This window comes from Pleuronectes platessa, chromosome 22, assembly GCF_947347685.1.
Source record: "Pleuronectes platessa chromosome 22, fPlePla1.1, whole genome shotgun sequence".
NCBI classification, from domain to species: domain Eukaryota; kingdom Metazoa; phylum Chordata; class Actinopteri; order Pleuronectiformes; family Pleuronectidae; genus Pleuronectes; species Pleuronectes platessa.
This window is the reverse complement of record NC_070647.1, coordinates 6,757,184-6,772,455: the sequence shown is the minus strand read 5'-3', so window position 1 is coordinate 6,772,455 and position 15,272 is coordinate 6,757,184. Positions and strand designations below refer to the sequence as shown.

The 15,272-nt window shown below is 41.6% G+C and overlaps 1 protein-coding gene across 1 annotated transcript in view; it reads right to left on the bottom strand.

Moving 5' to 3' along the window:
- The window catches only part of ano2b (anoctamin 2b), a 54,159-nt gene extending 43,888 nt beyond the window's left edge, over nucleotides 1-10,271 (bottom strand). Inside the window, exons 1-2 of the mRNA XM_053414950.1 lie at nucleotides 10,239-10,271; nucleotides 7,164-7,565 (exon numbers count right to left, since the gene is read on the bottom strand). Coding sequence (XP_053270925.1) covers nucleotides 7,164-7,565; nucleotides 10,239-10,271 — 435 coding nt within the window. The remainder of the gene's footprint in view (nucleotides 1-7,163; nucleotides 7,566-10,238) is intronic.
- Nucleotides 10,272-15,272: the final 5,001 nt, after the last annotated feature.

Below are 15,272 nucleotides of genomic sequence, written 5' to 3'. Positions count from 1 at the left end.
CTCCACCTGCTGCCACCATCCAGTATATTTAACCCACCAGCTCAGTCGCCCCCTTCTCCTTCCTCCTCCTTCCTTTCCTTCCTCCTCCTCACCCTCCCTTCCCCTTAGTGCTCCATCAAAAAGCAGAGGATATAAATACCTATCAGCCCGGGGAAGGTTAATTAGTGGCGGGATTTCCAATTATCTCTTTATCTCTATCGGGGTGGTGAGTGGGAGGGTAACTAGGACGCAGCCGGGGGCGTCTTGGGGTGGGTAGTAGGGGTACTGAGTCTGAGAGGGTGAGCGGTTGGGTGATGGGATGTCCAGGTAGAGAGTGAAGTGGTGTAAAACTGAGAGTGAGGAGAGAGAGGGACAGTGACAGAGTGAGAGCGAGTAAAATGGATCCGTATTGGATTGAATTTGGCTACAACACTCCACCCACCCCTCCATTGGCATATTAGTGAGTAGTGAATTAAAAAAATTCTGTGAACTATCCCTTTAAAACAATGAGGGAAAACAGCATGAAAAAGCTGTTAGTTGTTATTAGTGGAAGTTGCTGAAAGATGGGGGGGCTGACATTCAGCCTGGATGTACTGTACTATCAGTTAGCATTGCTCTTCTAGTTTGCACAGGCTACCGCTGAAACACACAAATGCACATTCTCAATCATTGGAGGCGGTTTGATCCCCAGCTCCTCCAGTCTACGTGCTGAAGTGTCCTTGGGCAAGACAGTGAACCCTGAATTGCCCCGATGGCTGTGTCAAACAGTGTATGGTGGGCATAGAAGCCGACTTGTTCTGTAAGGAACTTTGAGTGGTTGAAAAGCGCGATATATCAATGCAGTCCACGATCTATACAACAAAAGAATTTCATTACAACTCTTTTAACACAGAATATTCAGATTATAATAGGACAATGGGAAAATACGTGATGCTTTATTCATAGAGGTTTTATATTTGTCAAGAGCTTAGGCTAATTCTATGTGTGGAGGCTCATCACAGTGTTAAGTACATGCTACAAACAAGATGTGATGGGCAGGGCCGGCATGAAAAAATCCAATATGCACAAGCAATTTGTGTGGACAGAGAGGGACTCGGTCTCGAGCAAATTATGTGTTACAGAAACACTTAATGCTGCTCGCTCTGTTCCTCAAGCCCCCACAGACCGAACCCCTCACAGGTCGGAGCTCCACTTCTTGAATTAACATCTCCCTGAGATTTAATTAAAAGTGCTCGTCCCTAGGAGATCGAAGGTCAGCTCAATAATCCTCAGGCACAGTCAACAAGTTTGACATTCAAGCCAGGCTTTCTCCCCCCCACCCTCGCACATCCAATTAATCAAACAGGTTGGACGTGAACAGGAGAATTTTGCTCAGTACAATGTCCCAATATATTCAGAAAGAAAAATATTGTTGTTGGTTTGTTTTGTATCTACACTTGAACATGTATAACATAAGTTATGTGTTTAATGTGACAAACATTTAAGAGATGATTGTCCATATCCTCTTATTTCCGTCAGTTATAATATTTTAATCCTGTAACTGTGTATAGAAATGTGCTGTAGAAATGACTTATAATTAGACTTCTAATTATTATTATATTATTACTATCATTAAGAAAACCCCTGTTTGTCCACTTTCAGGTGTGTGTGTGTGTCTGTGTGTGATCATTGGGCCTGCAGTGGATGGGAACAACAACTCTACCCAAGCTGTAACTTAGTTTGTTTAGTGATAAACGCCTTCATCACTTATTCAGTTTCCATACAGTCCCTGACAAAAGTCTTGTCGCCTGGGTACAAGTTGCCCTCAAATATATTTGTAATCAATTTTTTTTAACAAGAAATGGCTAATTTCAATCCCAACAGCTTTTGAAATAATGTTTTGGTGCCAAATGAAACTGCTGAAATGCATTCTAACATTCACAGCTTGGAAAAGCCCACCGAGTCAGTTTTTGCAAAGACAAAAGTCTTGTCGCCTTGTCATATGATGAACCCAATCGTAGATTACAGTCTCACCTGTGATCAATAATTGATCAATCAATTAGTGGGTTTGTATAAAAAGAACCCCAGCACACCACACCTTCACATCAACTGTAACTTGACCTCTGACAACATGCCCAAGATTCACCCTGAGACCAAAGCGTTGCTTATCAAGAGGCTGAAGACCAGATCCACTGCTGAGGTGGCTGACACCTTCAATGTGTCTCAGCGTCAAGTACAAAGAATAAGAAAAAGATTTGAAGAGACTGGAGATGTTTTTGACAAGCCCAGGTCCGGGAGACCCCGCAAGACAACTGCTCGGGAGGACCGTTTGTTGGCTCGAAAATCCAAGGCCAGCGCCTTTTCCACTGCAGCAGAGCTCCACCAGGCCTGGTCACCTCAAGTCCCTGTGTCAACCAGGACAGTTTGTAGAATTCTGTCTCGAAATGGCCTCCATGGTCGAATCAGTGCCCAGAAACCAGCACTAAACAAAAGGCAATTAAAAAAACGTGTGGCATTTGTCAAGGCCCACATCCTGCTAAAAGGACGAACCCTGGAAAAGTGGCAGAAGGTGGATTCTCAGATGAATATTCGGTTAAATTACATCACAGCCACCGCAAATATTGCAGGAGCCCTACTGGAGCCCGCATGGATCCGAGATTCAACCAGAAAACAGTTAAGTTTGGTTGCGGAAAAATCATGGTCTGGGGTTACATCCAGTATGGGGGTGTGCGAGAGATATGCAGGGTGGAAGGCAATATCAATAGCCTAAAATATCAAGAAGTATTAGCTACCTCTTACATTCCCAACCATAAAGGGGTCAAATTTTGCAGCAGGATGGTGCTCCATCGCATACTTCCATCTCTACATCAAAGTTCCTCAAGGCGAAGAAGATCAAGGTGCACAAGGACTGGCCAGCCCAGTCACCAGACATGAACATCATTGAGCATGTCTGGGGTAGAATGAAAGAGGAAGCATGGAAGACGAAAAAAAGAATCTTGATGAACTCTGGGAGGCATGTCAGACTGCTTTCTTTGCTATTCCTGATGACTTCATGAATAAATTGTATGAATCATTGTCAAACCGCATGGATGCTGTCCTTCAAGCTCATGGAAGTCATACAAGTAATTAAATATGGATCTCACAGCACCACAACTTAATTCACTGATGTTATGCAACATATTTTTGTATTTGAAGTAAAATATTTTGTTAAATTTTCACATTACTCTCTGTAGGCGACAAAACTTTTGTCTTGCCAAAATCTGACCTTTCTGTGTTCATTAAATGATCAATCTTTCAAATCTATTTTAGTATATTAACATAATTTGGGAGGGTTTTAGAATCCATATAGAATCCATTTCTAAAACCAATGGATTAATTAAAAGTCAGTTTATAAGCTGTTGTTTCTACAAAATGGATAAGTGACAAGACTTTTGTCAGGGACTGTATATTCCTCTTTCAAAATGGGAGCAGTCACATTCAGATGTGCTACATACATTTTTGATGTTGATCATACGAGACAATAGATTCACCTTAACCCCCCTAATGAGTTGTTTGCCTCAGTGACCATTGAAACCTTTGGCCACACGAGAATCATTTTGTATACAGATAATTATGCTTCAGAGGCGGGTACTGTTTAAACTTAATAATAACATAATCATCACACACCTCCGCTAAAAACTTTATTATCTAATTTATTCCTTTTTTATGTCTTTCCATCCTAGTTTGTTTGTATCAGAGGCAAATAAAGAGACAATGTTCCTTCACATCACCGGGAGCTCCTACAACCACATCTAGCTCCGCACCGATGGATTTGTCAATCATTCTGTCAGAGTACCTGTCACACATATACTCAAACAAAGGATATGGTAATGAAAGGCTTCCTCTTCCTACTGGCTGCAGATTCAATCTACCCCTCAATCCACGAGCCGAGATAAGGAGCTATCAGTCAGCCGGCTAATCTCATCCTGGTTTAGGCTTCATGGCCACACTGTCAGCAATCTGATTAATACTAGCCTGCGGGATACACACTGCCAACTGGATGAGAGCCAGCACACACACACACAGACACACACACACACACACACACACACACACACACACACACACACACACACACACACACACACACACACACACACACACTTGTCTCTTGTTGTGAGGACCCTCATTGACATAATGCATTGCCTAGCCCCTTACCCTAATTTCAACCATCAGAACTAATCGCCTTACCCTACCCTAATTCTAACCCTAACTCTAAAACCAAGTCATAAATCTCAAACAGCCATTTGAATTTGTGAAGACCAGGCAAAATGTCCTCAGAACTATAGACCAAATAACACACACACACACACACACACACACACACACACACACACACACACACACACCAGAGCCTCATTCTGCACATCAGTACAACACAATCATCTTTCATTTGAGCTGCAGACATCTCTTCACTCATCATCACACACAGCATCTGAAGTCAGCAACACTTAAATTTGCCAAATTCTTCTTCTCGTTGTTGGAGCCAAAATGCAGCAGGTCATTAGGTAACAAGTGGAATTTTAACAATAACTAAGTTTGTACAACTCTGTGGCAGTGAGCCTGCGGTGATCACAGTCTGTGTATACTGCCAAGCACCCACTGCAAACACACATACACACACACGCACCACACACACACACACACATATTCGCACAGACACACACACAATTAAACCAAAGCAGGACAGAACTGCACACTCTCACTCTGGTTGCTACGTAACCCACAATCACAGTGAAGGCGATTGGTACATGTCAAAATAAAATTACCCATGTAAGGTTCAATTAGTGAATCATTACAAAGAGGTCAGCAGCTGTGTTGGCTTCGGCAACTTAGAATTAGAGTCCACCAGCTCGGATGTAACCTCAACCGTCGTGAGCGGATGGTGAATCCAACACAAACCAAATCCCAGAGTTAAACACAAGGAACCAGAAACATCGCAGGGAAATAGGGGTTGAAGGTCTTGACCGTGATCCAAACCGAGGTTCGTTGTTTACATTTGATCTGGTTAGTTTTGGTTTCACATAATTTAAAGGCTAATGTATCACAATCCTGCAAGTCTGGACAACTCAGACTCTTGAGACCACTGAGGTGTCTCCCTTTTTCTATGTTTTTTTGCTGTCTCAATTTCCTGCAATTGGTACAAACTGTCCCAAAAAACGTTTTCACACTGCAGGCGATAGGAACCATGGTTTAGTTTGATCTGGACTGAGACCACTTTTATTCCGACCAAACAAGGTAGCAGTGACAGCGCACTTAGTCATAATTAGAAATCAGCAGCAAAGGTGATCCATACTCAGTGGACAGCCTATCAGCATACGATTGGTACTTTGATTGTCAATATTCAGAGCAAGTGAGAGGAATTAATTATATCCTGTGAGAAAATAGGATGCAATGCTTGTCGTAGGTGCTTTGGCTCAGCTGTAGGAACAGTCTCAACGTGGCTCTATTCTGATGATGACCGACGAGCACCAGTCGTTACAGTGTGACACCGGCACAGATCCATCCGAGGCAGTTATAGCAATTGTCGACTCAAGGTTTCCTTTGTTTTCTTCAAGCGTTTTGTGGCTGAAGGAACGAGGCTGAATGACTCATCGCATTTGATTTCTTTTCTCTGTTTCTTGGGTTTGGGAATCATGTGTTGCCCTTAGATACAAGCTGCTTCTGACACACAACTCTGCCATTCGTCAAACCCCACTGTGTGAAGGAGGTTCTGCTAAGACCGCGCTGCAGGGGAGATTTATTGAGCTCTTCTGTGGTCACTTGTTGAAGAAGATTTGGTTGTTTGGGAAACTCTAACTGGTCTCAGTGTTTTTTTTTAAATTATCTTTTTTTACACAATATGCATTATTTATCCTTCATTTGGCCTTTTTGTGTAAGTTGCCTTTATAAAAGTCAAAGGTGGCATGTCATTTATTTAAGATAAGGTAAGAACCCTAGACGCAGGTGCCCATGGGGTCAGGAATGTAACCCGGAGCCTCTGAAGTGAAAGATCTTAAATTCATGTCAATACCAGAACCTAAATAAACGTTTCTGGAAAAGACACTGCCATATTGAGAGTGTCCATTCCCATTAGGTTTTCTGTAAGATGCAAAAAAAACTTGCAATGGTCAAGTGAGATGGGTGGACTCCATCTGTCTTGAGTTCAAAAAATTATATTTTGTGATTATTAGAATAAACTTCCATCACAGTTCAGTGGTTGGCTAAATTCCACTCTATCCGCTGGGAGTAAATTGACCCAGTAATAGGAGTCTGATCATATTGTGCAAGACAATGGAAAAATGTTCTTATTTCTCTTATTAGTGGCTAAGAAAAAAAAAAAGTCACATGCTTCAACAGAATGTGTCTACCTCCTAAATCTGTTGATGTTGTCAGTGCAATTATACTCTGCACTGTAGGTACACAAGACATAGGTGGATACCTTATTGTGCCTTTGGCTGTGATTGGACCTGCTCTAAAGAAGACTGATCACCAGTATTAACGTAATGACTCCTTTGGGTTGTGTCTTACTTTCTCTTTTATATAACGTTGCTATAATTTGGTCAACAGCAGCCAGGAAGGCAAAAAAAAACAACTCTTGCTGCTGTAACAGACAACTTATATCCTTAAAAACAACTGAATTTCACCCACCACTTCCCTCTACCATCCGAGCCACGGTCCTATGTAGGCGCAAACCTTAAATAGCTCAAGACAGAGTTACATCAGAGGCTGTGTGCAGGTTTGTCTTAAAAAAACCTATAAATCTATAGTGTAAAGGCTCTATTTTAACAATATGCTCTGAAGCACATGGTGCAAGCACATTCTGGTTCAGTCCAAATCCATTTCTACTATTTTAACTGCAGAAAAAATTGTTGGTTATAGTTATAGTAATGTTATAGTTATGGTGTAATAAATATAAAATGCTCATTGACTTTGAATAAGGTGACCTCATGCATTACAGGATTGCATCATGGCTCTATTGATCGGCTCTGCTTGAGCTGTGTGCGGTAGAGCAGGCACCAGCCAATCAAATTGGTGCAAACAGGCAACAGCAGATTTCAATATTGGTGTCGGTAAGATAGGGGAAACCTGTGTTCATCTGATTGTGGTGGACAGGTAGTACTGCACGTTTGCATGACGTCACAGTTTTTTTTTTGAATGCTCAGTTAGTAGGACCACGCACTCACCTCTCTGTCTCTCTCTATCTCCAGGCCGGCCTCCAGCAGGTTGGCCTCAAACTCTTGTCTGATCAGGCGCATCTCGTGCTCAGCCGGCTCAATCAGCTCGTTCCCTCCTGCAAATCCCAGTTCCATGAAGACCTCGTCGATGTTCACGGCCTCTCCCTCCTGCGCGTCCCCTCCTAATCCCGCCGCCGAGTGCGAGCCCACCGACTGCCGAAAGTTGCCATTGGAAACAATAGATAATCTGTCGTGTGACAGTGATATGCTGGCGCGGGACCGTGAGAAGCTCTGCCGTATGGAGTTGTGCCGTCGCTGATGGTAGACCAGGACATAGTCGACTTTCCGTCGGCCGTCAGAGAAGTAAAGGCCTTCTCTGTTGCTCTGGGGGCTTGGCGTTGGACCCACAACCTGCAGGGATGCAAGGGGAATCAAAGCCAACGTTAAATACGGAGTAAGCATCACCAAACACAGAAGCAGTATGCTGTGACATAGAGGCTATATACTCTTATTAGTTGTGATCATATAAAGGTATCTCACTCACTTTAACAAATTGAAATCGTGTACCACACAGAGCATCCTCAAGCATCGGAGTTACGTAATAACTGTTTGAATGAACTTAAACATCCAGTGCAGTGTCAGCGCACGCAAACATAAGTGGCTTTTGGCAGGTTCTCAAAAACACTGAAGTGAGAACCTCCAGCAGCAGAGTGGGCAGTTAGCTCACCTCTGGCAGTTTTATTCTTTATTTAGACAAAGAGAGAGCAGAGAGACTAAACATGGAGGACACAAGAGGGAAAGCTCAATAGGCTCTGGGTAGGTATTAGGGGAAGGTGTTTTAAAGTTCAGGAAAACAGGTTTCTTACCTATCATGAGGACAGGTTTCTAAAATATGTTATCGCAGTTTGTGTGCGCGTGTGTTAGTGTGTGTTTGTTAGTGTGTGTGTGTGTGTGTGTGTGTGTGTGTGTGTGTGTGTGTGTGTGTGTGGAATCATGAAAGCGCTGCATTTTAGATCTAACTTGTTTGTTGGAGTTAAACTAATTAATTGACTGTCGTAACCTCCGCTAAATGTGTGTCTTTGATTTTTTTAACGATACTCTAATAATAAACATCCTCTCACTACAAATCACATGAATAGCTGTGCTATATATAGCTGGACACTTCATTAAATAACAAGAACAAGCAAAATAGGCTAAAAATGCCAATAGATGGAAAGAACGCTTTATAGCTAAATAAGCTAGCTAGCGTCCCTAATCAAGATTTTCGACCAGTTCACTTTTGTGGGGTCCCTGCTTTGAAGAGTGGCTTCCACCGTTAAGTCCCCGCTTTTGCTGGCGTGCTCCACAGGAGGGGGACGCAGCATTCTGGTCAGAGAAAATTCCATGTTTTAACTTTTCTGTCAAATTAAGTGCATAAGTTCACTTTTTGTATTAAAGTAATTGACTAGTATGCTAAACTGCCAGATTATGCACATCTCACAACCGTTTTAACGACATCCTCAGTTTTTAACATTGAAACTACACAGTCCAGCTGTAAAGTAGGTTTTGACCTCGATTTGCTTCATGCTTCTTTTCCCAGTAGCCGGACAGTTCAATTTGGTTCTCCGAACACGGCCTTCATATAGCTAACTCGCTAGGAGAACATTTAATCTAAAAACGTGTTGTAAATGACACCGTTTCAGGTAGAATTTGAATGTCGTGCTTACAGTCACTTGGATGACACCACAGGAGCAGTGTGGAGCCATTTTATCTTTATTTTCTGTTGTTTTTTTAACGTTTGTATAAGTGGTCGACATATACTCGGCTGCACCACTGTTTTCCCCTAAAACTCCGAAAGTGTTTTGTGGACTCAAACACTTCACCGTCCTCTTTGTTACCACAGACTTGGTATACATATCGGAAACATCATGAAACTTATCTCGCGGACTCAACTGGTCTTGGCCGGCGGCCATCGTGAGGATTAGCTTGGATTTCAAGGAAATCTGGCCACATGCTTTGTTAGTTCCACATTAGCTAAAATATTAAACAGCCCATAAACGTCCATGGTTCTCCCACACACGTGGTTTCACTTTATACTAATGAGGCCTATTCTACAGACTGTGTTTGACTGACATCTCCTGTACGACTGCTGGGTGGAGCAGCTAACTCCTCTATCACTCAAAAACCCAGAGTGAGTCCAACCCCCTAGAGTTCGTTATATTGACTTTGTTACTTTTCTATTTAGGCGTCTGACTTTGCAATGTGAAATAAAACAAATACAACATGGAGAAATTAGAGCGACCATGAGCAATTTCAGACAGAGCCACGGAGTTTGATGAGCTCATGTGATTCCCAGCGTGGCTCCACTAATAATTGGCTCGTAATCAGCATTCGTGTGGGCGAGCATTCTTCAGTCAATAAACTGTACATCCGCACAAACTGTAATATGATACTGTTTCTAACGTCTTAAATGTTTCACTCTATCAAAAAGGCTAGTATTCCATATATTTCTATTTTCAAGCAGAACTGTCACAAATGAATCTTGTGCAGCTTGTGTCAGTTTTCAGAGATTCAAAGTAAAACCACTATGAGGCTTGGATGCAGTTGCGGGAGACTTTTTAATTCTCAGCATCATTCAATTTAAACCCAATTCAAAGTCTACTATCAAGTGAAAAATGCTAATGTCCTTTGGAGGGTTTGGAGGCGGGCTGTTCTGCAGCTGCACACTGTACATACATTCAACAGTACACACAGTGGTTGCCAAACTCCTGGAACTTTCATTAAGGGTTTTTCCTGCAGAAACATTATTTATAAGCTTCTTATCAGGTTTAGCCTCAATGGTCAAATAATGGCCGTGAACAGATTATGTGGTTCTTACAGTGTCCAATCGGAAAAATATAACAGTAATAAATATATATTACATGGATTATTGTTAATATGAAAGCAACAATACTAGATGTGATGTATCTTTGTTATGTCACTATGTAACATGGTAATACAACCAGAAGAGTGGTAGTAGAATAGGGATCGACAGAGATTGGTCCCTGGTGAAGGTGACATCTAACATGGAACAGGGTGGCAGCGGGCGGACGGTGCTGTACTCACAGGGATCTTGTCTTCACTCGTGGACGTCTGCATGCTGTTGCGCTGGAGAGACACACAGAAGTAGAAGAAGAAGAAGAAGAAGAAGAAGAGAGAGGAGTGAAAGTTGGATTTCCCCTCAGAGAGAAACAGACGCGTTCACCATCACCACCTTCATCCACGTCGTGCCCGCATGACACCTGAGGTCAGTCCGGTAAGTCCAGAGTCCGGGAGGAGAGACGGCTGCTCGGAGCCACGCTGCATTGTTATTATTATGTTATACAGGAGTGCGTGTGTGTGTGTGCGTGTGTAGAGTCCAGCAGCCCGATCACACGCTGGTGATACCCATCTATCCCACTGTGTGATCTGGAGGCTGCCTGCGCACCGCCGGCGCGTTTGGCACGAAGCGTGCCACACTGTAAAAAATGTAGGTTTGAATGCGCCACACTCTAAAAAACACTTTGACTGAAGACACTCTACTCTACTGAGACTGAAGCACTTCTTGCTAACTTGAGAGTCAAATAATTTTACCCTAGGGTTTTTAATTTAAAAGATTTAAACATTAATTAATTTGTTGCCGGAATACATTTTATTCAGTGGACTGAAATGTATCACTCTCATTATTCTGGCTCCTGCAGGTTTTCAGAGCCTCATAAAATGTATTTAAAATAATAACATTTGTTTCGACCATGAGCCGCATATTTGAATTGTGATGTAACAGGAAGTTAAAAGTTAAAACAGTAAATTCTAGGCTACTGCATTACTCTGGAGGTAGAGCTTGTTTATTATAACCATTATTAGTATAACAAGTTCATTCTTTTATATGTATTTCTCATTTATATATTTCATCATATCTGTATGTAAATATGTGTATTTAGATGTTTGTTTCCATTGCTGTCTTCTAAATTACCACGATTTCTGGATTAGGGACGGGTTCCTGTAGTTTCAAGACTCTTTATTTCAAGATTGGTGTGATTTGCTCATTGGAAAAACCTTGTAAAAAGAAGTTTATAATGTCTCTGTAAACGACAGGGTATTTTTTGCAGTGTGGAGCGAGAGGACGCAGCCTCTTTGATTAAATAGCGCACTGATGAAGCTCGGAGAGAGACAGGGGTTTTCTTCCTTCTCACTGGCTACATCACAATCACAGACACTATCTATAAATCATAATGGAGCACTAGCTTTTGTCCCAGCACATGTTATATCTCTGTCTGCCACCCCAGTGTTTGAAAAGCTAGTTTGACCCTTTTAAAGAAGCAATGTGCAGTTGTTATGGCATGTCATTTTATCTAATTTTATTGTATTCTTATAAAATATACAATCTTTTAACATAGTTAATACCTGAGCCCTGTATTGTCAATGTGGGACATTTGGTAATGTCCTGTATCACATCTACCCCCCCTTTTCCATGGGAGAGGTATGTTACATTTAATTCGTTCAAGATTTTTCTATGTTAGCTTTCATTGGGTTTACACATTGCTTGAAAGTTATGGTATCATATGGGAACGCAATACTTCTGATGTTTACTTTGTGACGTCCAAATATGTAAAAACTGTTCAAAGGGTTAGTTTTCATTCGCTTGGTTTATCAGAATAAACAGAGATCGCATTCGGTATCTACATATATTCATACATTTATATACCATGGGTACAGGGTCCGTGAGGTGGGTAAGACTTCATGGGTTAGGGGTGAGGAGAGGGTGTTGTGGGCAAAGGGTTCGATTCCTTGGGTGTTCCAGGGCTCAATATATATATAAAATATAAATATATATATATAAATATATACATACACTCACAGACACACACACACACTCACCCCAGGCTTTAACCCCCAGCTTTGCCATTAACCTATTTCTAATCATCTTTAATCCTGAACTGAAGTAATTTCTCTCGACAAAGATTAACTTCGAACTGATAGGTTTCGCTTCATGTCGGTGCGGAGTCCATTCAATTCATCCCTGTACATTTAAAAGATTTAAACATGAATTAATTTGTTGCCGGAATACATTTTATTCAGTGGACTGAAATTTATCACTCTCATTATTCTGGCTCCTGCAGGTTTTCAGAGCCTCATAAAATGTATTTAAAATAATAATTTACATTTGTTTCGACCATGAGCCGCATATTTGAATTGTGATGTAACAGGAAGTTAAAAGTTAAAACAGGAAATTCTAGGCTGCTGCATTACTCTGGAAGTAGAGCTTGTTTATTATAACCATTATTAGTATAACAAGTTCATTCTTTTATATGTATTTCTCATTTATATATTTCATCATATCTGTATGTAAATATGTGTATTTGGATGTTTGTTTCCATTGCTGTCTTCTAAGTTCGAACAAAGATTAACTTCGAACTGATAGGTTTCGCTTCATGTCGGTGCGGAGTCCATTCAATTCATCCCTGTACATGTGTTCCAACTTTTATTTTGAAAGAGGACCAGAGTAAAGTATCTTATTCTCTGACATTATACTAATGAGACGTTCTTTTCATGCTAACTTGCAAAGTGATGCAACGGAGTGAAACACATCACACACGCAGGACATATTAGATGGTTAGCGTAGTTTAACAAGTTTTTTTAAACAATCTAAGTCTTACATTTTTATTTTATTTCTGTATTAAACCCACCCTTTCACTCCTTTCTCCTTTAGTCAGCAGACTTTGTGACTCCTCGGCCCAGACTTCTGCTTTCTCAGCCTGAGGTCTCAGGATGCTGAGAGACATGTCCCTGGTCAGCTGGTACAGGGCGTCGCTGTGGATGGAGGAGGACTCGCTGAATGCCGTGGACACTCGGGCTGCACCGTTGGTCCATGACTCTGAAAGACATTTAGTTTGAAAATTTAGCGATGACGTTGTGTGATGAGAGTTTCACTAAAGCTCTGTTTGGAGCTGGAGGCGCTACAGAGGTCCAGCCACTGTTTACTCTGACTTCACTTTACTCTGGGAAAACACTTCCCACCAGGGGCCAAACACAAATCTGAATCCACAGCTTCTTGGATGATTCACGCGTATTGACTCAAACCCATTTTCACATTTTGTCCTGTGCAGCTTTCTTTTACTCATCCAGGCAAAGTCAACCAGTGGTGGAATCAAATGATTAGTAAAATAGTAAATAACAAGTGTATTTACTTAGTTACTACATTTATTTGATGACTGTTATTATGTACTACCTAAAAACACAGATTTAACATTAATAAACAACCACAAATGAAAAACTTGTTGTGTTGTCCACAACAGTAAAATCCTTACACAGTAATGCTTCAGTAAAGATAGAATAGAATATACAGTCGCTATTGTTAAAGACTGAAAGGAGCATTTTTTCTATATATTTTAAATAATTATACTCACACTTTTGCATATGTAATATTTTACTTGATATCTTTACATTTTCATAATGAGCTTTTCAGGATATTCAAAGACACTGTATGAATTTAAAAGTGATCATATAAACAGAGCATAACAAGGGCTACCATGTGCAATATAACTGATGACAAATACTGATCTATTTGAATATGTCTTATTATATTAGTTTGACATGTATTTATTAGACTGTGTCTACTGTGTTGTTATCTGTACCACTGAGACACTTGCTTTCATTGTGCACTCTGCAATTACAATAAAGGCATTGAACTGAAAAAAACATATGACCCTTGACAATACTGTCATATTAAGAGCAGAAGGTAAAGATGACCTTTCCTCGACTGATGTTGCAGAGCCATACTTTCTGATTCTGATTCTGATTAATGTTTCAGAACTTGTTTCATGCATATCAAACTGGTGTAAAAAATGAATCACACGATTACAAAAAAAAGGAAATGTCTCTCCCCCCCCTCCGACACACAATATACCAACAGTGACTGAAACAGGTGCCAAGAGCTTCACAAGTGAAGGAAAATCCTTCTCACATAAACAAAATATATTAAATCCTCCGTGGCGCGGCGACATCTCAATATCTCAAATCTTCTGCACTCAGATCGTATTACTTCTCGTCATGTTTCTCAATTCTTACACCTTCACAGCATCAGAATTTTTCATCTCCATACATTTGCACTTCGAAGCAGCACAGTATCATCACAGACTTGTATTTCCAGCGACTGAACAGTTGTAGTGTAATACCCGGGGGGTTCAATACCTTGCTCAGATGCACATCGTCTGTCATTAAGAAAGAGAAGAGCCTTACTCATCCTCTTTTCCCACGTGCATTTACCAAGTCAGGCTGGGGATTTCATGTGTCAGATTCCCATCCGCTCCAACCCAGCAACGGGGCTGCATGGTTACAGTGCAGCCTCACCATTTCTGAGTTTCAAAGAACAACACTTTCCGTTTCTAGAAGGCACCAAATATGCAAAGTGTGGCTTTGTCTCAAACTGTGCAAATTGGTACGAGCGTCACTCAAACTGTCGGAAGGCTCGTTACAAAGCACAAGCTCACATCGAGACGCGCCCTCGACAATCAGCCTCGGAACGCAGAGGGACACAATGAAAACGCAAAGGGACACAAGGGTGTGCACGTGATGGGGAACACAAAGGCACCAGCAGAGGGTGACTTGTTGCCCCGCTAGCTGGGAGGTCGACAAACACTTCGACTTCGCTGACATCCCTCCATCTTTCCCAGTCTGACTGCCCTGTTGCCACAAGCCGCAACAGATTGCCATTTCTGGTAATAAGGTTACTGTGTGCGTGTGTGTGTGTGTGTGTGTGTGTATGTGTGAGTGTGTGCATGGTTATTTTAGGGATACAGACAGCTGTAGCCATAGTAACGCACCAGGCCACGTGCTGTGCTCTCATTTCACTACCATAGACCAGCTACATGTTTCGCTCCCTCTCATCCACACACGCAAGGATGTAGAACACTTAAACATTATATATAACGTGAGATCTGTCAACCAGGTCAAGTGTGTGTGTGTGTTTGTGGGGGGGGGGGTTCTCATTATGTTAATTTTTCAGAATTTTCAAGCTATAAGAAAAGACGTTTCATGGCAACAGTTGTGTTTCGGTGCCGTACAGTTGACTTGACAGCAGCCCTGTAGCCTGGAGGTGAGAGAGGCAGGCCTGCAACTGGA